The sequence below is a fragment of the Cladophialophora bantiana genome (assembly GCF_000835475.1).
Source record: "Cladophialophora bantiana CBS 173.52 unplaced genomic scaffold supercont1.6, whole genome shotgun sequence".
NCBI lineage: Eukaryota > Fungi > Ascomycota > Eurotiomycetes > Chaetothyriales > Herpotrichiellaceae > Cladophialophora > Cladophialophora bantiana.
Genome location: NW_015971580.1, coordinates 924,665 through 947,423, shown reverse-complemented (window position 1 = coordinate 947,423; position 22,759 = coordinate 924,665). Strand labels below are relative to the sequence as shown.

The window sequence follows — 22,759 nt, the reverse complement described above, 5'->3', positions numbered from 1 at the left end:
GAAGAGATAGCCAATGGCTTGGGAATATCATGTCGACAGCAGCAGGCTCTGCAGTGTTCCAGAAAAGGTCGCTTGTTTGATGGTTATTCGCGAGGTCGAACCAGAAGTTGCCAGTGTCTTCAGACTCCCATGGAGCCATTCCGGGGCATCCAACGTCGACAGCAGCATAGAAGTCGACACTCACAGCGGGCGCATCGGTGTAATAGTCGTGTTGTAACGACAATGAATTGGAGGGCAGCACGGCCACCATGTCCCCAGCTCCTTACCGTGACGGATCAACGTGAGCCGATGAAAAATGCACCGGGTCAGCACTAGCAGCTTCAACTTTAACCTGAGGCGAGTTCTTCAGTGATAAATGCTAGTCACGGCTCTCTCGACCGTCTCCCCGTGTTTCGGAGAGCCGCTCGTGTCGGCGGTCTGGCGGCTCAGGGACACTTGATGTTCTGCATGAAGCGCCTGTTGTTCTGGATATGACGGCTGAGAACATCCTGCACGTATGGTCAACTAGGTTCTCAAAAATGCTGCAGACTCAGGGTCTGACTTTCGAGAAAAGCGCTTTCCACAGTGTGAACATTCGAAAGGACGTCACCCGTGTCTACAACAAACATAGTCAGCCGATTCTTTCCCAGGCATCCTTCACTCTCTGAATAGCCAGGGGGACAGAACACAATCAAGCAGAGATCCACTGTCATTCTGTGTACGACAGTTGGAGTCTAGCGCCACCAAAATTAGGTGACCTGCTTTTTGTGCAACATTCTCTACAGTGACATTTCTATTCTCGCTACTCTCTTTATTCTAGATCTCGCCGCTGCCTCTTTGTATAGTATCCTTTAACGTCTAAGCTCAGTGTTCCGTTTACGAATTTATTTATCTCCTCTAAGCCCTAGTGACGCTATTGACGATAAAGAAATATTGCGGACTAGTTTAGAAGAGTTCTTAAGCGAAGGATCGCGGCGAGAGGAAGGCCCATGGTATTCGTGGCCATCGATGAAAGGTAAACGCCGAAGTTGGCGGCGACCAGGCTATATATCTGATACATTAGAATTATATATTGTAACAGAGCTCTCCAAAGTTCCGCATGCACGTGCAACAACGCGCAGCGGCCTGTCCAGCAGGTTGGGAATCGAGAACGCGATTCCGGTTGACGCTGACAGGACAACATCACCGCTAACACCACCCCCAGAGAGGCAGCAGCTCGGGCAGCGAGCGCCTAGCACGGCGACGGCATCGAGAAAAGGGAAAGGGCCGATGAAACACTTAGGAATAGGTAGACGGAATCGAAAAGATGGAATACTCTGTCAAACTGTAAAGAATGGCACACTGCCAGCACTGTATACTGTCTCACACTCCCCCCTACCAGCTCTTGATTTTGGTTTGACATGTGATTAGACAACACCCCTTCCTGCTAGCCCTTTACCAGCATTGCACAGCCACTTTGCCTTGTTACAATATGTACACGATTTGTACGAGATGTGACCAGAAGAAACGAACGCCAGCTAAATTTGGTGGTGTTCGTTTCTGCCAAGTATTAAGCGAATTCGCTGTGGTACGAAATCGCTGGCGCTGTCGCTGTCCAGAGTCATTCCTATGATTTCATCTCCACTGCTCTGAGCCAGAGAACAACCAAAGGCGAACCTGACACATGCTCGACATATTTGAATAGGTGCTGCGGACGGCGGCTATACTCGCGGCTGCAGGCGAGATGAGATGGCTGAGGTTTGTGTTATGGTGCTGGACTAGCACCGCCTATCCGCAGTGACCATATATATAGTTCGAGTAGTATCTAGCCACCAGCGAGCAAGATTCTCTCGCTATCGCAACGACAATCTCTCAGCATGTCTCCAGACTCTGTGGTTGGTCCTCTGTTGGACAACGTTCTTCGGATACTGAGATCTCATTTTTTTTTTGCCTGGTGCTCCTCTTGTTACCAGTGGGGAGGGGACTATACAAACGTCTTAGTTCACTGCTAAGGACATGGCCTGGGCCATTGCTGGCGTCATGCTCGCGGGTCTGGAAGTTCTGGATCACGTACAAAGGCCACAGAGAACATGAGTACATGGACCTCCATCGCAAATATAGTACCGTCCGCTACGTGCGCCACGCGACCCCTCCTGGCAATCAAGGATTGGTAATGACCTGTTCTTGATCCTCAAAGGTCCAATCATCCGCATGGGGCCAAGCTAGCTGTCTTTTGCGTCTCCTGAGGCGGCCAAAGATATTTTCGCGGTGAGAAAGGGCGTCGAGGGTGTTTCCACCAGCCGACAATCCAGATAGATGTCTTCACAGAGATCCGCGAATGGAACCACAGGCAGTTGAAGCGGTTTACAGTCCAACCGTACAACTTAGCACGCTTGCAAAAGATGTCGTCCCCCGTGGACGCCATCGAAAAGGAGCCCATGAGCAGACTCGATAGATTTGCCAGCGCTGGGCAGGGACGTTGTAGCCTTCGGGACTATCTCCATTACTTCACCTTCGACGTAAGTCTACCTCCCGATGTGCTCAACCGGGTTCAAGCAAGAATCTCTAGGTTCTGGGCGAAGTTGCTTTCTACCACCGCTACGGCTTCGTTGGCACAGGCACCAATGTTGAGGGTCGCATAAAGTATATCGACGACGTCCAATTTTACGATGACCTCGTCGGGCATATCCCATGGTTGCATTACCTGCTGCGGCTCAACCCCCTGGCGCCATACATTCCTGGCCTGAGTCTCAAGCCTGTCCTGCTAACGCGCATGGCCCTTGAGGAACTGCAGAATGGGAGAAAACTGTACAATAAGCGCAAGTCAAGCACAGAGCGGGAAGACTTGCTGGCGCAATTCATCCAGGGACCCCTTCGCGCTCCTGAAAAGTTTACTTGAGGCAGACGTGATTTCGGTGGCTCACGGAGCAATGTAAGCTCCTCACCCTCGAGGAACAGCAATAGTTGGGCTCCGCCCTCCTTCCCGTTCTATCCCTCCTTCTCGAACATCCCAGACATACTCTCTAACCACGATCTTTTAGTGGTGCTGACTTCGAGTCGACTGCGTCTTCTATGCATCCTTCTTCTATCTGCTTCTCAACTCGCCGTCCAGCTATCAGGCGCTCCTTTCAGAGCTTGACCCGGCCACTACCTCAGGGACGCTCTCGGACCTAGTCAGCTACCCCGAGGCCTAAAGCTTGCCATACTTTCAAGCATGCCTTCATGAAGCTATGCGTCTCCGTCCTGCTGTGGGCCTGAATATCTGCCGTAAAGTTCCACCCGAGGGTATATAGATCGACGGCACGTTCTACCCCAGCAGGACCGAAGTCGAAGCGAAGTGTTTGGGCCTTGCACCGAGACAAGACGGTATTCAGGCTCCATGCGGAGGATTACCGTCCGGAGCGTTGGCTGGATCCAATGCGAAATAGATGCACCGACACAGGTACCAGGTAAGCCCGCTTAGCCTCTTTCCTAAACGCAAGGCCTCCACTTCATGCCACCACTTACCAGGCGTCGACTGATGAAGAACGCCTGCAGTTCGGCAGCGGAAGCCATCTCTGCCTCAGCAGGAACCTGGCGCTGTTGGAGAAGTACAAACTGCTCCCACGGCTGTTGAAGCGATACCATTTTGAGGTGGTCCACCCGGGAAGGCCATTGAAGCATCGTACCACGTTCTTCATTGTGCAGGAGGGGCTAGAGGCTTACATATCGCTCCGAAATTGACGCCTAAGGTCCAAGGACTTGTTTCAAGCTGGTGGGATAAGGGATCCATCGCACAATTGTCGTATCTGGAACGTGTAGGCAGCAAACCTAGAGAAATGGCATTAGAAGAATCGTGGCGGGCACATGATATTCCACCACCTTGGAATTTCAAAGTCCTTTTTCGAAGCACCTCCAGCGTCTTTGGTGAGGCCAACTAGATACTCGTCGCATTGCCATTCTTCCGTCACTCAGGTGGACCTAGAACACCTCCACAAGCACAAAAAAAGACTAAAAAAAATGCCGTCAGGCCTCATGCTTCGATTCTATTTACGCTCGTATCCATTACAGTTTACGTCCTCGGAAACCAAACAGGTAATGAATCGATCCCGAGACCCGATAGGAGACCTGTGATTTCCTCTCACGCACATACCGTTGCAGCTGACACCAGATAGACTGTATTGGTGAGAGTCCCATTCACGAGATCCCAACCACGTTTGCAAGGATTTGCAGCCTCTGTTGTTCGCGCATCTCCACCTCGAAATGGAACCTGTTAGGTCCTGTATTGTTGCCAGGCTTGTAGTCATACCACGGCACAGGAATCACTTGGCCCTCCTCGTCCAATTTCTTCGTCACGCTGCATAGCCACATCAACATTGAGATCTCAATGAATAGCGACCGCTCTGCGAGCACAAGCCCGGGACAAATCCTTCGACCAAATCCGAAGGCAGGAAAGCGCTTGAGATTCGGGTATTGGGTCAGAGGTTCTTGGTAGGTTGGGTAATTCGGGTTTAGCCATCGATCCGGGTTGAAGGCCTCGGCGTCGGGGTATGTGGCTTCATCTTTGAACATGGCGTATTGGTTTGCGTGGACAGTAGCGCCTTTCGGGACGAAGAAGCCATTATATGTGTCGTCTTTCGTGGCGCGATGAGGAATACCTGATCAGTAGGAATCGTTACCTTCTGTCTACGTAGGCATGGATATGCATTGCCACATACCTCCGGGAACAACGGGTCTCCATCTGAGGGTTTCCTTCATCACCGCACGTACGATTGGTAGATCAGGACAGTCGTCGAACGAAGGCAGGTGGTCTCCCACAACGCGATCGATTTCGTCTTGGACCTTCTTCTGCCATTCAGGATAGTGCCACATAGCTAGACAGTAAGACTGCATGGCGGATGATGTAGTCCCAGACCCTCCTTCGAGCAGCGTCCCCATGACATAAGCGATCTCAAAATCACTCAAGTTCCAGGAACCCTTGTCGCTCACATACGCTTGGATCAAGGCCTGGGGTCTCTTGGCGTGGTCCTCCTCGGGGCGGAAATGCTGTTGACCCTCGGCGAGGAGATTGCGAAAGTAGGAATACTCAAATTCATGTAGCCGGTTTGCTTCCACCTTGAATGGCGCCAGCCACGACGGCAGGTACTTGAGGAAAGGGATAAAATCAACTAAATAGGCACCAGGAGCACCAGTTCGTTAGAGTGTACGGACTATTGCAGTTATCTTGTCGAGATGTTCCTTTTCTTCCGATCTTGTGAGGGTTTTGTTGTAGAGGACTCTGAGCGCCACTGTCGCCGAATAGCGCTCGAATAGGTATTCATACTTGCTGGCATCACTGACCAGGTCATACACTAGCCTTGCCGCCTGGTGTACCTGCACCGCATTCCATTGCTCAAGGGCGTTCGATGATAGCGTCGTCGATGAGAATTTGCGGCCGTTTTTCCAGTATTCATTTTGTGGACTGGATCCCAGATTGCCATATCTAGAGACAAGTTCGTGGAGCATGACGATCCGCGGGCGGTCTGAGTAATAGGATCCTCTTAGGGCAAGCAATTCATTCGCAATCTCGATATCTGAGATGACGACGTGGGTTTTGCCCAAGATCTTGACTTGGAAAATAGGTCCGTATTTGTCCGACCACTCCTTGAACTTGTGGTATGAGAAAGTCTTTGGAAACTCTAGTATGCTGCCGATTATTAGATAGCCCTTGGGCCCTGGGAGATCTTTGAGGCCGTCAGGCGTCTTTCGTGCGGTGATGAAAAGGCGCAGCCGCCATATGCTGGCTGCAAATGCCAGGGCGGCAAGGACACACGCGGAGAGCATTTTTGTTCCAAGCACCGGAACTCAAGATGCAGCCCACCACGTGAGCCGATGGCCTATCTTTGTCCGATACATCTTTCTTCGCATTGCGTTGTTCCTGGTCATATTTATCCTGATGCCCCGCGGCGACGAGGCTGCAAGGTCTCGGAGGCCGAAGCGTTGCGACTACGAAAGGTCACCGAGGAGTCTGACCCACATGTGGGCCTCCCCTCTCGGAACACCACTGGATTTGCCGATTCGGGCTCCTGGCCCTCGGAGGGACCATATCGTCAGTTTCTTGTTACTTTAGTTCGGAGAGGAGCCTTAACAATATTGAAGCTTTGCACTCGGGGGCGCTCTGGGGCACCCGCGGGTCAAAGGGCGTCCCGCTGTAGAATTCTAGGGCTGGTGGGCTTAGTTCTTCTGTTTCTGAATGACCTTTGCGAGACCGCGTCCTTATTCTCGCAGACGCAAATAACAGTGGCCTGCTCAATGTTATATCCACCAGAGCCTTCGAAGAAAGCGGGTGCCTGCTCTCGATGCCACGTACGAAAAGTCAAGTTCGAGCAGCCGTATCGAGGATGCCATGAGCTCTTGCTAACCGTTGACTCTACATCCAATAGAGTCCAGCCTTGCTAAAAGTGCCTTGTGCGTACCCTTGTTTCTTCTCCATGGATGGATAGAGCTGAATCATACTATTAGTAACATAACGCCTTTTGCGAGTATATCACCTCCTATAGGGGGAGGAAGCCCCGAGTGTCGCATCCTCTCCAGGCCCTGGAGCAGCGGACGAGTGACTCCAGTGTCCTATTGCACTGCAGCACAGCAACGTCTTAGTCAAAAGATGCAACATCGACGTTGCGCCCTTTCCGCCAGGCCGGCCTTGGCTTGAACGATTCCCTTTCACCGGCCTCCAACGTCCATGGTCTGGCGCCGTTCAGCGAACATCTCGGATCCAAGTCATCCAGCTCGATGTTCGCATGCCGGAACCAAAGTCCAACTGCAATGTCTCCCGCAATTTCCTTTGATTTAGCGGTCGGACCAGGGTCAGGGATGAATGGACCAGCTCCAGCGCTTCAACCTATATCGAATGTCTCTCCAACGAATGAGGTGCCGCCGAATCGGACCAAATATAATGATCAATCAGACGAGGAAGAAAGTGTGCCAAGGCCTCAAGATGTAAGTCCATTGGTATCTAACTAGATCAATCAGTGTCTAATAACTCCACAAGTAGATTGGGAGCATCACGGTATGTATGCGGTATCAAGCGAGTGTTAGCGAACTGAAGACCTAATGTCTGTGCAGGACCGGGTTCCTGGCTCTCCATCTGCCCAAGTCTGCCATCTCTTGGGTGACACAGAGAACAGGAGCCGCCAGGTTTGTCGATGTTGCGACGGAAATGACATCGACCTGGACCCAGCGTCTCACCATGGACTCCAGCATGTTTTCATCGAGTCCGACCCCGGAACCAGACTCAATCGCATGGAATTTTGTCAACGGTAATGCAGACAGCTCTCACTAGAACTGAAGTTGCTGATCACAGCAGCGTATTTTGAGGAGTCAGACGAAATCATATACGGCGTGGTGTATCGCCCTGACCTTGAGAGCAACCTACGGGCCTATTTTCGGGGCGAGTTAACGTTACTGAATGATAGTGCCGGGCAGGCTTTGAGAAACACCGTTTACGCTTCAGGCTGCCGAATATATCTCGCCAAAAATTCTGACTTGGGCTTTCAAGACCTCCAAAGACTGGAGTGGATGTATTTCCCGAACGACTTAGCCGAGCTCACGAAAGTCCTCTTTACGGCTAATAGTCTTCTCAGCATCCGAGCTATTATGACAATGGTGAGCCTGTGCAGACAGAAGGGGGGTAAGGGTTCTGACATTACCTTGCAGACCTTTGCTGGCGGCTTGGGTTGTCCGTCGCCCGAGTATCTGCTCTGTGCGAACGCATTACGAGTAGCACAGGCAAAGGGTCTCCATCGCCAGCCGGCTCGAGATTGGAATATGTCAGAGAACGAAGTGCGGCATTGAAACTGGCTTTTTTGGGCGGTTTATTGTTGTGAGAAGCACATCTACCAAAGATCGGGACGGCCCTCTGTAAGAATCAAGCTTCCCAGCAACTTCTTCGCGTTGTTCACGTACTAGCAGGCCATCTATGATGACTACATCACATGTCACATCCCAGAGTATGTTTGTCCAGGAAGTACGATCGACTTCAGTGCCTTTGTTGCCCCATCCACCAAGCTCGAATATCTTCCCAGGTGCTCAAACAGCTGCTTTCGGTCAAAGGACAGCGACAAAGCCCGGCCTTATTGCTCGAGATGGTCATGGACCTGGACAGCCAACTTTGCGCCTGGAGAGACTCGCTTCCTAAAGAGCTTCAACTTGCGGACGACCTCAAATCTTTTCAGATTGACGCCGAAGCTCGACCTGGCGTCAAAATGGCGGTGCACTATGAATACTACTGCACGCTGATCTATATCCACATTATCATCGTATACCCATGGATCAGTTCAACATCATTTGGTCAAAATGATGTCGAGAGCTTTCGGGCGCAGATAAGACAGACCTCCGACGTCGTTCACTCTTGTGCGAGGAATATCTTGATCATGGCAAAGGGCCTTGAGATCAAACCAAACACTACCAAGTGGTAGGGTTTGCCCCTTTTATTCGGACACCCTTACTGATTCAGTCAGGGCCGCCTTCTACGTCCCCATGCTGGGGTTGATCAATCTTTTATTCACGTTCTCAAAAACACTAGGGACTTCTTGACCGAATCCGACATTGTGCTACTCGACGTGGCGGCTGGGTACTTTAGAAACATGGAATTCGCCGCAAACTGTAAGATGACTTACAAGCTCGTTTGCGAAGTGGCTGCCCTGGCTAGAAAGACCGTTCGAGCAAGACCAAGAGCGCCCTCTCCGGTCGTCCAACTGGATGGGGAGACGAGGGGCCTGCACCCATTTCCGGTTGGCCAGACCAAGGCAGGTCTCCTGGCTCCCAAACAGGTGGCAGCATCCTCTTCTTATGACCCCCTGCTGATTGGCAAGACAGGCTCCATTTCCGAATATGGGGGACTTCGTTTTGGACGACTGGGGGACCTATGCTCCCTTTTTGCATGGCGACATGTCAGACATGGCCTTTCAGGCTCTCGACATGGGAGCGGGAGCTCCACAACGTGATTGCGCCTGCTGAGAGAAGAAACGCTGCAGAGGAAATAATGGTATATCGTTCTGGACCTGGCCGACGCTGCTCGTTTCGTGATACCTCATCCGCAATCAAGCATCGCATATTTTAGAATCCAGGAAAATGGCCTTGTTGCTCTCGATCGAGTCGAGGGCGGGGAACGCGATCCCCCGACCAAGCATATTTGTCGAAACCGAATGCTTCTTCGACTGCTTCCCTCTCAGCGATGACTTCGTGGTACTGTGCGGTACCGGACTTTGACGTGAGATGTTCCACGCCGGGCGAGGCTCCCAACCCTAGCTCAACCTCACCACCCTTGACACAGTCTTCATTTCACAGGCGAGGCTGAGCAGTTTGGATTCAGCCTATTCAGCCTCCGTGTCCTTTTGATAACCTATGCTTAGTCGTCTCTAACCAGCGTCCTGGGCTTGCATGATTGGTATCTACATTTCGAATCGAAGATATGATTGTACAGACAGTAGAATGCCAAGCTGATATGTTGAGCGTGCATCGTATTATTTCCTGGTATTGGCAGTGGCAGCTCACTGGCTAGCGTTGGACCAGCGAACCGGATATCAGCACTTAGTTTCGAAGTCAGCTCACAGCTCTTCATCTTTCTACATAGTTAAAAACAATAGTGCCGCCTCCATTGATCACCATCATGGACAATCCGACCAAGTTAAGCTTGGGCGAAAGACTGAAGGCCCGCTTCAAGCCAAATCGACCAGCCAAACAGCAAAGGACCGACTTGGCCAGACTCACTCCGACTGTTGATAAACCACCTAACATTTTGTCTGGAGCCGCCGTTGACAAAACTCAAAAGAGGAATCTGTGGCAGGAAGCTTTCGACGCCTTGCAAAAAGATGAACGCATGTCCGTAGTGCTTGCAGAATTCGGACAGTTTATTATCAGCAGTACCACAGGTCAATCATTACAGAACGCCCAGGCTCAGGGTGCTTCTTCAAAGACTATCGATGTGCCGATTTCCGATGAAGCATGGAGAGATAATTTGACTCAGCAAGCCGCCTCATGCCGAGATCGAATGGCCATAAACGCGCAAAGAGACGAAAGGGCTGCCAATACCCTGGATGGAATCGTAACTGCCAATGATTGTCTGACCGTTTTCACTTCGTTTGAGCCTCACGCAGCAATGGCCTGGGCGGGAATATCAGTCACCTTACCGGTAATGCAGCCTCAGCGAGCTCTTTTGACTGATTCCGGCTAAATGATGTTCAATATCTCACCACTGTGATGGAACAGCGGAGTAATGCCATTACCAGCTTCGAATATGTCTCACGGATCATGAAGATCTATCTCCTGCCGGAAGAGACATGCCGCCAACCCTCTCTTCCCAAAGACTGAGTCATCTTTCGCAAGCTTATCAAGACGTCAACAAGGGACAAGCTCGTTTCTCTCTACGGAGAAAATCCTCCAATATCAATCGGCTATGGCGTGCCATTTCATACAAGGTCCCATACGACGCTTCCTTGGGACAATATTCATCTTGGATGACTGGGAAGGTATGTTGGCGGAAGTTAAAGCCAACGTGGAAAATTCTCGTCTGGACATGGGTGCAGTTGATTCCAGTCGACTCAAGTTCCTATACGATGAGAGTCAAAGAGAGCTGCGTCGGAAAATTTTCTCCTGTCTCGCCTCAAACTATTGCGAGGATAAAAAGGTTCACCCTTATCCGGTCGCAGGTAATGTATAAATCCAGCCACTGTGACTAAGGTGGCTTACAAATGACAGGTTCCTGTGATTGGTTCGCTTTAACTCCTCAATATGAGAGCTGGATAAGCGGCCAGACCCCTTTTCTATTTGTGACTGCAATGGCTGGCTTCGGCAAGTCGGTGTTGATGAAAGGGCTTGTCAATGAAGCCTCGAGCGAGTCCTCATTTACTTCCGCCTACTACTCTTTTCGAAGCTCCTGTGACTCTAAGTTGAATACTGATAGACCCGCAACTGCACTTTGTGCGATGCTTCACCACCTTTGCCTCAAAGGCCATTATGGCATCCTGCAGCTCGTTGAAGATAAATATAATTCTGGGGGCGAGGCCCTATGTGGTGATTTGGAAGAGCTCTGGGAGATTCTTATAAAGGCAGCCGATGATAGTCAGAATCCGATCCTTTGCTTCATTGATGCTTTAGATGAGTCCGCAATGATGATAAGATGGCCCGGTTTATCAGGCTCATGAACGAGCATTATGTGAAGCCAGATGTTTCTACAAAGTTGAGGCTAATTTTAACGGCGAAGCCGTATTTCGATCCCGAGTTCAGGTTTAGAAGACTACTTGAGGGTTTAGGAAAGGATGTTCATTTCAAGATAATGAACGAGCGACCGAACAGCGAAATGGAACGCATCATGAAATTAAAGGTCGAGAAACTCCCTCTAAAACCCGACTCACGAAGCCATCTCCTGAAGCGGTTAATGGAACGGCAGAGATACACAGAAGGGGACCATACCGAAAGTCAAACATTCTTGTGGCGGAGGCTGGCTTTCGAAAGCTTGAAACTCGACCAGCGTTTTACTGGTGTCGACGTCAGCGTTATTGACAGGCTTGTCGATGATCTTCCTGACACATTGTCTTCCACTTACGAGAAATTGCTTGATAGGAACAAGGAAAGCAGTAAGCGAGAGAGAGAGAGAGAGCGAGACTCGTGCTTCATCTCCTTCTCAGAGCACGGGCGACCCTGAGTCTACGAGAACTACAGATCGCCTTGACCCTTGCAGAGAATTCGGCAGCAAGGAAAGGCAGCTACGTTCCCACATTGCAGGAAGATGAGATCTTCAGACGAAGGATTGTCGATCTTAGCGGGACAATAATTACGACGGTCGAAGGCAAGGTCTTCATATTTCACCAGACAGCGAGAGAGTTCCTATCACCCAAGCGCGAGGAGAAACGATCTGAGGACATGTGGAAACACTCGTTTCTTTGCGATTCAAACATGCTTTGGGAAAAGGGTTGTCTGGAGATCTTCCATCTCTATCATCGGAATCACCATTTCTGTCGATAGCATCTGGAAATCTTCTCAGCACTTCGCTGCTCTTCAATGGCGGCACTATCGCTTCGAGATGTTATTCAATTATTTTTCCAGGCCTACATTCAAGGAGTGGGGGCTGATAAAGCCATCAGTCTCAGACTATAAACATATGTTAGAGAATGCCAGATCCGAATTCCTGCAGGTGCAGCCGACTTTCTTGGGCTACCAACATATGTTGGACGTGAGCGACGAATGCTTTCGGCTCTGGTACTCGGCTTATGGGTATGGGGTAATTACCTTTTGCGAAACCTTCGTCCTGGGCCGTGTTCTAGAGGGCATAAGGCCAGATGATAAGTTACTCGGGGTCTTCCATCTCTTGATGGAAGATTATGAGTATACGACCGGTCTATCTCAGCCACACGACCTCACCATAACATACCAAAATTCTGAACGCTTCAAGGAGTTGCTCGTACGACACGTCACGGAGCAGGATTTGGTAGAGTTAACTCACCGCAACGGAGAGTATAAGCCCGATACGACACCCGACATGGCTCCCGATAATTCGCCGAACTTACCAAGCGACTTGAGTAGAAAATATAGGGAGATGAACCCGGATGCTTTGTACGGGTTGTTCGATATGGTTTGGTGTGCTGAGTTATTTGGCTCACACCACTTAGGGCAAACGCAAGCGGAAGCGGAGGCTTGAAGGGATCTTGTAAGGAAGGGCAATCATTTACTGCGCGGATAGCGGGATGAAGAGTTTTGACTCAACCGGAGAGCATTTCAGGTGCCTTTGTAACAGCAGAGACATCTCTCAAGAGCATTAGCAGATTTGCCGGACTGGACAAGATTTGTTATCCCGCACTGGACATCGAAACCGGCCTCTCAGATCATTTTCGCTGTCACATCAGAAGCCAGCAGCCGAACATCCTTTTTGATCAAGCCTTTGAGATGGGGGGAAGAGAGAGGCAATCTTGCAGGCAGTGGGCAGCCCTCGCGTCTTGAAGTTGGACTCAGTATCCAAGTGGTTCAGGGGCTCAGCTTTACGTAACAACCTTGGTACCTACTTAATAAGACACCTCAATTGAAGGGAACATACGAATTGACCTACGAATACAAACCCAAAAGAGGATAGCAACTCAGAGCCAGGGCCACAGCAAGTCGTAATCCTCGAAAGCACGCTTGTAATAACTTTAATTTGAATGACTTCTTCGTCCAATGTACTCGGTAGCTATTTGAGAGCAGCTGGAAGGACCCCAACGCCGGTATCCACAGGATCGCTCCGCTAGGATGAACGATATAGTGTGGCAGATGGCTGTAAGTGGGTTACAATGGCCTCCAACAGAACAATCAACAGAGTCCATGCATCTACAAAGTACATCTGTCTACCTGTCGAGTTGAGGGACAAGGTGTACTAACTAACATTACATAGGGTGCTCAGCCTCGTCTCGAAAGGGGGGAGCCTGTCTTGGCATTTGGAGAAGCGAGGCTGCGCTAACGAGGCTGAGGCTACGTATCTCTTCAGTCAATGCTCAATTCTCAAAAGTACGTCGCACTAAATCTTGAACATTCCACTGTGCGCGCCACGCCAACTTCCTACAATGCGTCTGCTCTCATTTCTTCCACATGCGCTGCTCCTTTTCTCCACGCTGGGTTCAGCTGCGGCAGCAGCCTCCACGTGGACATTCGCAGATGCCTCTCTCAGCGTAACCAGTAAAGGCACCGCAGCTGGCAAGGATGGGGGAATTAAGGAGAAGTACGCCCTATCTAGTGACCTCGACTTCATCAATTCTCTCTCTCTCTCTCTCTCTCTCTCTCTCCATATATATATACGCAGAAGAGCTTAAGTACTGACTACTACCTCGTCACCCATCAACCAGACTCACGCCCTCCCAACCGCTTTCCAAACCCGTCCTGCTCGGCTCCTCCGACACATTGAAGATCACCCTCATAACGCAAGAGGGAAAGAGTGCCAAAAGACCGCATCAAGCGTTTTTGCTGCTGCAAGACCAAGAAGGGAAGCTGGATGTTTCATATCCGTTTAGCGTAAAGGAGTCGGGAAAAGCGAAGGTCGAATTGGTACGTTTACTTTGCTCAATGTCCAAGATGAAAAGCAAGAAAGAGGGCAGCGTCGGGGGACGATTACATGCAGCTCGAATACTGACGCCTGCTCTATCCGCCATGCTTTGGGCTCTGCACGGGCATTGTGGTTTGCTGCCTCTTCTCTGCCAGAGTCGGTCAATGGAGACCAGAAAGACCAATGTTGATGCGTGGACAGACACATAAAGATCTCCCCGTCCAATTTCTCACTTCCTCCACTCTGAGCAACACCTCAGGGCTCAGCGCATCCATCGTAATCGCCTCCTTCAGCACCAACCCGGGCTACAACTCCCGGGCCTTCACTCTCGAAATCAAGACGGATCCAAACACCCCGTTACCACCAGCAGAGAAATCACTCCGATACGGCAAACTCCCGGAGATCCACCACATCTTCCGCTCTGACCCTAGATCTCCGCCCATGGTTATAAGTCTGGTATTTTTGGCTGCCGTGGTGGGAACCCTACCATTGCTGGCAGGTGCTGTACGTTGCCCATATCCCATATCCCACGTCCTGCAGCCTACATTCTATATTCTGTCTTCTAATACTCCATTCCCCCTCCTCCTCCTCCTCCTCCTCCTCCTCCTCCTCCTCCACGAATCCGCTTGGAAGAATCAACACTGACCTCTCCCTCGTTTGTATGTCCATAGTGGGTCGCCCTAGGCCTGAACCTCTCCTCCCTGCCCAAGGCCTTCTCCGCTTCGCCGATATCGCACGCCTGCTTCATGTCGTCGATCGTGGGCATCGAGTTCGTCTTGTCCCTGTACTACACGACTTGGAACCTGTTCCAGACGCTCCCCGTCCTCGGTGCGTTGGCCGTCCTTGCGTTCCTAAGTGGAAGTCGCGCCTTGACCGAGGTCCAGGAGCGGAGGCTGGCTGGCACCAGATGAGATGAGATGAGCACAGCTACATACATACAGTTCTCCTCCCTCGGCGAGTGGAGATTGGATCACTGGTGCGGACACGAAGACGCAGGCTGGACGGAATGGCAATGGGAATCGGGAAAGGGAAATAAATATAGAGCGGTAATGGAGACATTGAAACTAGGCGCAAGGGGGAGATACTCAGCCACAGGAAACCAAAAGTCACAATTACCCTCCGAATTCAAAATCAAAATAAAAGTCGAAGCCGAAGCCGAAGCCAAGGTCCTATATCTTCGTGCAGGATAACTGCTACATCAAATATTACATTACTAAGTCTACTGGGTGCATGAGTGAATGAGGAGTGAGTGAGTGTACGATACAAGACCAGTAGACTACCTAATCTGTGGTTAAGGCAGGAGAATTGGATCGATCAGACATCAGGGACATATAGTATTATCATGCCATGGATGAGTAAAATCCGTCATGAACTTACTTTACCCCGAATTTGGACGAGGATTACGCCGCCCTGCCCTCACCTTGGCTCGCCCATATCTCACCTGTCGTACTATAGGGCCTCGAGACCTAGGGAAGCAGTGTTCCAATTTTTAATGCAATCCGCCTTCCGTTGAAAGAACCCCTCCTCCATGAAACTTTTATTTTTATGACGGATATTCGCTGTCGCCAAGCCGCTAGAACTTCACTATATTACTAGCGTGTATAGTTTTATATGAGCAGTATTGGAATTACTACTAGCGAATGGCGCCATGGTGGCGCTAGAAGTCTCATATTTCTCGAAGAACGCGAGATTAACACGTCGTAAAGAAAACACCTTTAACGCGTAAAGTGCAGGGTAGGAGGCGTGACGAGTGCCTAGGAATACCGTAGCGGCCCAAACCTATTTCTGTAGACCATCTAAACGCGTTGTTGGAGGGCGGGTCTAGTAGGTTTGAACAAGTGTTTACATCGCATTTCACAGCCATCAGGCAGCTTCCGCTCCATTGGGACTGTCTGTTCTTCGGGGCTTGTCACCCTTGTCTTCCGTTACCCAGGACTATGCGTTCCAAAGCGCTTCGGGCTTTCTGTCGGTGATTGCTGGCATTCCAACTTTAGACACTTCGATGACTTTTCTCAGATGTACGCATCATAGATGATGTATTTCTCAACACCGCCACCTCATAGTTTTGCACAGCCTCAGCTCCGTCATGTCGCTAGCAAGCTTCAAATTAATTGCCTGATTATTGCTCCGCCTCGCAGCTGCTGCAGTTGGCGATCCATAAGGAAAGCACATTTTTACAAGACATAGCTAAGGGCGCTAAGCGCTGATCCCGGTTGGTGCTCATGCGTGTTTGCTGGTATCGTGCCTCGCCTCAGCCAGAATGCGCAAAAATTCAACGCTCGACGACATTCATAGATCAGGATCAAAATTCAGCCCAGGAACGACATGCTCTGTGTGAAGAATACCAGACAGAGACACAGCCGGAGTATGCCCTGTCCTGAACCCGTCGTCGCTTTGGTTTGTCCGCGCTCCCCAAGTATGTGCGCGTCCTTGATAATCAGGTCGAGGAGATCCGTCTACTCGAGATCCAGGGCGGTGCGTCACCTATACGCTGCAGCTTGCGGGAATTCAGACTAGTCCAAAATCCTGTTTATGAAGCGCTGTCATATACCTGAGGTTGTGCTGGTGGGGAACTGTATATTCTCCTAGAGGGACATTGTTTGGCGCTCCAGCCGAACCTTTACAGCTTTCTTCAAGCCATCTGTGAGCACAAGAGCTCAGTGAGAACCTTGTGGGTCAATCCCTATGCATCTATTCCTACCGAACTTCAATGAAGCGGGAATGGCCCCGGACAGCGACAGCACCAGTGATTTCGTACAAGAGCGATCTCGCTTAGATGGTGAGCAGATATGGCCACCACCAAATTTGGCTGGCGTCCGTTTCTAATGGTCATACAATCAAACAATATTCAATATTCTAGGTATTTGGCCTCGTCGTCGCCGTTTTTGTATTGTAACGGAGCACCTCTAGGTTTGGCATGCACGTGCAACAGCGCACAGGGGCCTATCAGGCAGGTCGGAAATCGAGAATGCTTTTCTGCTCGGCGCTGGCAAGACAATACTGTCACCAACACCACCCACAGAGAGACAGGGGTAAGGGCGACGGGTGCCTAGCAAGACGGCGGCGTTGAGGAGTGGGAAAGGACAAAAGAAATGCGGTATCACAAAATCATTAAATACTCTGCTCAAACTATAAAGAATGGCACACGGCCACCGCCGTAAACTTTTAAGCAATCCGACAGCGATGGCATGCTCGCTCAGTCATTCTGTGACTGCTGTCAACTGTTTTTGTCTCCGTCTTGTTGAAGCTTGAATGCTCAATAGCCCCATTCTGCCTTGAAGCCTGTCATCCACAGCCAAAATTAATGTTAGTCCTTTTGTTCTGACATGTGACCAGCTAAGTCGCCTTCGTGCCACCCCCATGCCAGCACAACACAGCCACTCCGCCTTGCTATACCCTAGCTAATGGGTATCTAGCGAATTGGTATCTAGCGAATTTGGAAACCAAGCACTCAGGAAGATATTTCTCTTCAGCCCTGTACGTAACGTATAATTTTTTTCCTAAAGGTTCCTGTCGTAGACGACGCCGCATTATCTAACAAACTCGTTTCCACATCTCAAGACCCCAGGTTTTGTGAGCCTCAGCCCATTGTAACCGAGGATTCACGTGCTTGGGTACAAGAAGAGGATTTCCTGTGCGGTACGACGATGGTATTACTCTTTTTTGAACACTAGTGCAAGAGAGCGTTGATGTTGAGCGATCTCATCATATGGGAGGCGTCAGCAATAGGCATAAAGAGTTGAGCGTCTTATCAGTTGCCGTCTTTTTCTTGTCGTAAGTATCGGTTTACATCAAAGTAGTTTTTGTGGAGTACAGACCCCAGAGCGAACAAAATGCTGACCTGTTGAACAAGTAAGTCAAAGTTCTCGGGCAATCTGTAGGAGATTCCATCTCGCCATATTATACGGAGTAAGGATATGGGTTCGTTCTATCTCCGTGGGGCGTTCGCTGCGCGGTGGTCTGGATCCGCATATGATTTGCTATTCTTATGCTTGCCAGGCATCGTTACAACGCGCTTTAGAGGGTAGGAGCGCGTAGAGGGAGGGCAGGTATGGCGGGTAGGAAGGAGGATGAGAAGCCGACGTGTGCACTGTCAATCGTTTTGATAGAGGGGAGTCAGACTGTACATGATACCCCCTTGTACCTAATATACTAAGACCCGTATTAGGGAGAAAGGTTCTTTCAATGTTCATACAGAATAATAAGATTTGAGGACTGTAACATTGTGCAGAATAACAAGACTTGAGTGGCATTGTACAGAATAACAGGTCCCTTGGTTTGTACAAACTACTCTGCCTATGTCGTACAGAATAGGCGCTTTTTGAAGTGTTCCACACTCCCCAGATTTTTCCGATATTTTCCTAGACTAACTCCACCAACGGGTCTGGGATGCAATCAAAGTGTCATCTACCAAGTAAACCTCTACCGTAAGCACCTCGCCAACCTCGAGACCGGTTCGGATGTGGGGCCGTCTTAGCTAGCCAAAGTTTTAAGGAGGTTTTACTTCAAGCGAGACCCGTCAAGGGTTTCCTGGCTGACTTCCCAGATCCTCCAGACAACCTCCAGCAAAGACTATAGCTTCACAAACGCACGCGGTCCGCTCATTCTTCATGGCGGTTTCGATGGACTTGAATAACAGTGATATTCCTGTTGCGATATCCACCGACTCGGGCTCGTTTACAGCCCACTTTCCCGAGAGTGCACTTCCTGAGAATGGCGCAGCGCAACCTAAGCGGCGAATACGCGCATCTCGTGCCTGTGAAATGTGTCGATATCGCAAAACAAAAGTATGATGTCATCTATGCCCTCCCTAGGACCATCTAGGGCACTGCAGTCTTCGTGACCGAAGGATTTAATGATAGGGATGCTGACCACGAAATTGTTAAGTGCGATCAACAACATCCATGCTCGCACTGCGTATGTAAGTGCATCGCCAGACACGGTGGCCGTGTTGTTGCGATCTAGCATGCTCATATTTGATTCCAATAGCCTATTCTTTGAGGTGCATCTACAGACCAGGGGATGCTCTGCGGCGTCGGAGATATCCAGGGAGAGAAGACTCCCACGACTCGACATCCACAAGGTGTGTCTGTGGGACCCCGGCACAGAGGCGACTGCGTTTTTGCGTTCTCTCCCAGCCAGGAGATGGACCAGGCTCTCTGTTGCAATGGCCTCTTTAAAGAATCTTATTCTGAAGTGAAGCAGAAATGGACAGCCACAGGTTCATGAGATCCGAAAACGCCGATCTGGAAAACGAACCTCTCCGGGTGGACACAGTGGAGGGAATCACAGCGACAGGACTGTACAAGTGCTGTCGGCGTCGGCCGGGCGAGGGCAGTCGAGCAATATAGACAGCAGCTCGTTGGCCAAGCGGCCAGAAGTCTTGGAGGATGAAGAGGCTCTCGAGCAGCGCGTGCAAGAAGGTACGGGGCATCATGAGTGGGACACTATACAATCAAATCGCTAATGGGCCTTCACCGATAGGACAGGTCAGCAACGTCGGCACCCCCAGGCTTTCTGGTGTCAATACGCATACCAGTGGAACCGAATTCTACGGCGGCTCCTCGAACCTGGCGTTTCTGGCAAGATTGTTCTCAAAAGCTCGCAAACGTGTCTCCATGCTATCCCGTGGCGTGGTCCCGACAGGTGTGGCAAATAGTACTTCTTTCGCGCATGACACGACCAGCTCTGAGCTGCGCCACCTCAACGACAACAGGTCGTCTCTCGTTGACCTCATGTACAGTATTGACTATCACTCGCCTGTGGACCGAGCCACACGAGCCACCACAGGCGCTGCCAGTACGCCGAATGCGGCGGCGACAACCCCAAGCATCCGGACCAGCCATTCCAGCCCTGGGTTCCCTCTTGCTGCTGAATCATCGCTCCACATCCCTCCTCCACGGCTCTCGGCCACGTATCGGTCACCTACGGGGCCTGCACACGAGCCACTGAGAAGAAACTTTGAGATAGTGGTGGAAAAGACATTCATCGAAGCCTACTTTAACAATAAACATTACATCCATCCACTGCTTGTGGAGACATCTTTCAGAGAGAGATGTGCCAGGATCATCTGGGCTGATCAGTCACCACCTCCGAACCCCGGCCGTCAGTCGCACTTTCTGGCCCTGTACTACGCTGTCGTGGCACTCGGAGCCATCAATAGCAGCGTCGAGCAGGCTACATGTCTCCCACGATTCTACCGGGTGCGTAACGGCGAGGACGTCCCGGCGCCACCTACAAAACGGTCTACCCTGGAGTGGGCCAGTCACTACTTTGGACAAGCGAAGCAGGCTTTGGGTGACACTATGGACATCTCCTCCCTAGAAACATGTCAGACGCTGTTTTTGATGGTCTGTTGCCTATGTCCCTGTCAAGGCAGCCAACACAAGATTCGCTAATCTCGCAGATGATAACAGACGGTTTTCTGCCAAAATGCGCTCAAACCTCATGCGTGCTACATGTACAGTGGCCATGCTGTGCGCACCGCTATTGCAATCGGGCTGGCAAATAATGCTCGGAAGACATGTACAGAAGAAGGGAAACGCACATGGTGGTAGGTCTTGTTTTTCGGGACAGTGCTTATTTTTGGCACATTGTGAAATTTTGCTAAATGGAGCCGGACTTCAGGTGTATTTATTCACATGAAATGTAATGCCAACGGGCAAATACTTCGATGTATGACCGTGGTACTGATGTGTCCGCACAGAGAGATGTGTTGCTCGTCCGGACGACTAGACTCCCTCATGCCACCAGAGATGTATTCTTTGCCGATGCCCAAATGGACGGTGAGTAATTCTCCGGTAAATAATTCAGGTTGTACAAAAGCTATCTGAGCTGATGTCGAACTAGTTGGAGGACAACGAGAGCCATGAGACCGCGATCATTCCGGTCATGGTAGATCTCTCACGCATCCTCAAAAGAGTCTCTATGGATGTTTATTGCAACGCGAATGGTCGTTCAACAGGCGAGCTATCGCAGCTTAGCCTGGAATTGAATGAGGCCCTCGCAGCATGGAAAGCAAATCTGCCTGCATTTCTGAATCTCGACGTCCAGTTGCTCAACGATCCCCCTTGGGCTTACAAGCAGAAGCTGGTTTTGAAGATGCGTGAGTGCCCCCTTTTCTGCAGATCGTGCGCGAGAGCAGTTGTAGATATTAATCAAGATCTGTCCGCAGGTTTCTTCTATACCCACATCCTAATCAATCGACCGTTTCTAGTCGCCTCACATCCTAGTCACCTCGGATTGGCCTTCCCACAACACATAGACATCTGCCTAGATGCGGCACGAAAAATGATCCAGTTGATCCACAATGCGTTCATCAATCGAATGTATTTACGCACTTGGTACGTCGTTCAGGGACCTATCCAGGTCGTATCTGGCTGATTGTAATCCCAGGTGGTATTGTACAACGTATACTCTGTACGCGAGCATGATCGTCCTGTATCTCATTTTGGTGGATTGTTATCCCACTACCGTCAGTGTTGACGAGCTCATCGGCGACGTTGAAAAGAGTCTAGAAATCTTCGATGCTATGAAACAGGTGGTGGTTGCGCAGAGGTGTGCTGAATTGACAAAAGAAATGCTCACAGTGGTCAAGAAACACCAGCAGGAAAAGCCCCAACAGCGGCAGAGCAATCCTACTGGTGAGCAAAACCTGACCCCACCGACACTACACGTAGCACCCAACGCTTCACTCGGCGATACAAATGATCTTTGGAACGATAATTATCTGGCAACTATTCTGAACCATTCTCTGCCCGGCTGGGTAAGTCAGACAGAGGCCCTTGCTCATCTGTACGATCCGAGCGTCCTGGAGGACTTTGCTCTCTCAGGAGGTGACAATATTAGCTCAATTGACAATGCGATGACTGCTTTTCCTGCAGAGTCGTCGGACGACATCGAGCAAACTGGTCCCACCTGGGGTATCTTCGAACCCTTTGAGAAGGGCGCGGGAGTGGCAGGGAATGAGGCAGTTGGCTGGATTTAGCTCATCAAATTGGTTGGAAAGGTCTTACATGCCGATTCTCAAAAGCAAACGATAGGAGCTTTGTGGGGGCCTGGATAGAGCCTCCATTTTCATATGGCTACACTCTCAAAGTGAAGGGATCGAAAGGGTATCAATTGTTGCGATCTTCGTGTCTGGCCGTCATGATCAGCGATCCTGGTATCGCAGACACTTTGTTAGACGTGGAACACATCGGAACCGCTGAGCTGGTCCTCATCTCCTCGCCTCCATCGTTCAGCTCTTCTACTAAGGTCTCAAAAAGCAATGACCCATTCCCAATTCCACCGAAGTGGAGTGATGATTCTAATCCGTTCTTCGGAACATTGCACGAAACACCCGCAACGGATAAAACACCTGCATCGGATAAAGTATTCAAGCTAAACCCTTCGTCAAGCGCGAAATATGGGGCCTGGGCGTCCAGCACCAACTAACCCATAATAGTAGTCGAAACACAATGGCCTAGGCTACAGTTTATCTATCTCTACGTGACAGGGGGTTAGCTTTGATATGGTACTGTGGGAGACTGGGTGGGTCTTCCGTCGGATAACCACACTTGTCGCGGGCCTGTGGTCCTACCCCGGAATCCCCCCAAGAAACCCCCTAACACTATAGAATCCCCAGTCTCCTGATCTCACATATATCTAATGCTGTGCAGGAAAAGTTTTTCGTTTTTAAGAAATTTCCTGCTCTTCCCCATCTGATCTGGTGAACCGTTTCGGTGCGTCCCCATACAAAAGTATCCTGACACGCCTTTGCCACTCAAAACTCCC

General features: G+C 50.4%; 6 protein-coding genes across 6 annotated transcripts; 5 read left to right on the top strand and 1 right to left on the bottom strand.

Moving 5' to 3' along the window:
* Positions 1 to 2,360: 2,360 nt before the first annotated feature.
* Z519_04654 (uncharacterized protein) lies at positions 2,361 to 2,857 on the top strand (the record flags this gene model as incomplete). Its single annotated transcript, XM_016762399.1, has 2 exons — positions 2,361 to 2,477; positions 2,528 to 2,857. The coding sequence occupies 2 exons, from the start codon at positions 2,361 to 2,363 to the stop codon at positions 2,855 to 2,857; spliced, it is 447 nt and encodes a 148-aa protein (XP_016621346.1).
* A 1,277-nt stretch (positions 2,858 to 4,134) lies between these two features.
* Z519_04653 (uncharacterized protein) lies at positions 4,135 to 5,760 on the bottom strand (the record flags this gene model as incomplete). Its single annotated transcript, XM_016762398.1, has 3 exons — positions 4,135 to 4,595; positions 4,656 to 5,082; positions 5,149 to 5,760. 3 exons carry the CDS (start codon positions 5,758 to 5,760, stop codon positions 4,135 to 4,137), a joined length of 1,500 nt encoding a protein of 499 aa, XP_016621345.1.
* A 1,111-nt stretch (positions 5,761 to 6,871) lies between these two features.
* Positions 6,872 to 8,511, top strand: Z519_04652 (uncharacterized protein; the record flags this gene model as incomplete). The annotated part of the gene is made up of 8 exons (XM_016762397.1): positions 6,872 to 6,915; positions 6,971 to 6,985; positions 7,042 to 7,235; positions 7,283 to 7,581; positions 7,633 to 7,758; positions 7,888 to 7,929; positions 8,001 to 8,389; positions 8,436 to 8,511. 8 exons carry the CDS (start codon positions 6,872 to 6,874, stop codon positions 8,509 to 8,511), a joined length of 1,185 nt encoding a protein of 394 aa, XP_016621344.1.
* A 1,075-nt stretch (positions 8,512 to 9,586) lies between these two features.
* On the top strand, positions 9,587 to 10,150 carry Z519_04651 (uncharacterized protein; the record flags this gene model as incomplete). The annotated part of the gene is made up of 1 exon (XM_016762396.1): positions 9,587 to 10,150. One exon carries the CDS (start codon positions 9,587 to 9,589, stop codon positions 10,148 to 10,150), a length of 564 nt encoding a protein of 187 aa, XP_016621343.1.
* A 222-nt stretch (positions 10,151 to 10,372) lies between these two features.
* Positions 10,373 to 14,895, top strand: Z519_04650 (uncharacterized protein; the record flags this gene model as incomplete). The annotated part of the gene is made up of 7 exons (XM_016762395.1): positions 10,373 to 10,625; positions 10,675 to 11,103; positions 11,229 to 11,552; positions 12,060 to 12,528; positions 13,788 to 13,986; positions 14,186 to 14,488; positions 14,656 to 14,895. The coding sequence occupies 7 exons, from the start codon at positions 10,373 to 10,375 to the stop codon at positions 14,893 to 14,895; spliced, it is 2,217 nt and encodes a 738-aa protein (XP_016621342.1).
* Positions 14,896 to 19,419: 4,524 nt separating this feature from the next.
* Z519_04649 (uncharacterized protein) lies at positions 19,420 to 21,971 on the top strand (the record flags this gene model as incomplete). The annotated part of the gene is made up of 7 exons (XM_016762394.1): positions 19,420 to 20,334; positions 20,401 to 20,537; positions 20,612 to 20,632; positions 20,691 to 20,784; positions 20,840 to 21,089; positions 21,159 to 21,327; positions 21,380 to 21,971. The coding sequence occupies 7 exons, from the start codon at positions 19,420 to 19,422 to the stop codon at positions 21,969 to 21,971; spliced, it is 2,178 nt and encodes a 725-aa protein (XP_016621341.1).
* Positions 21,972 to 22,759: the final 788 nt, after the last annotated feature.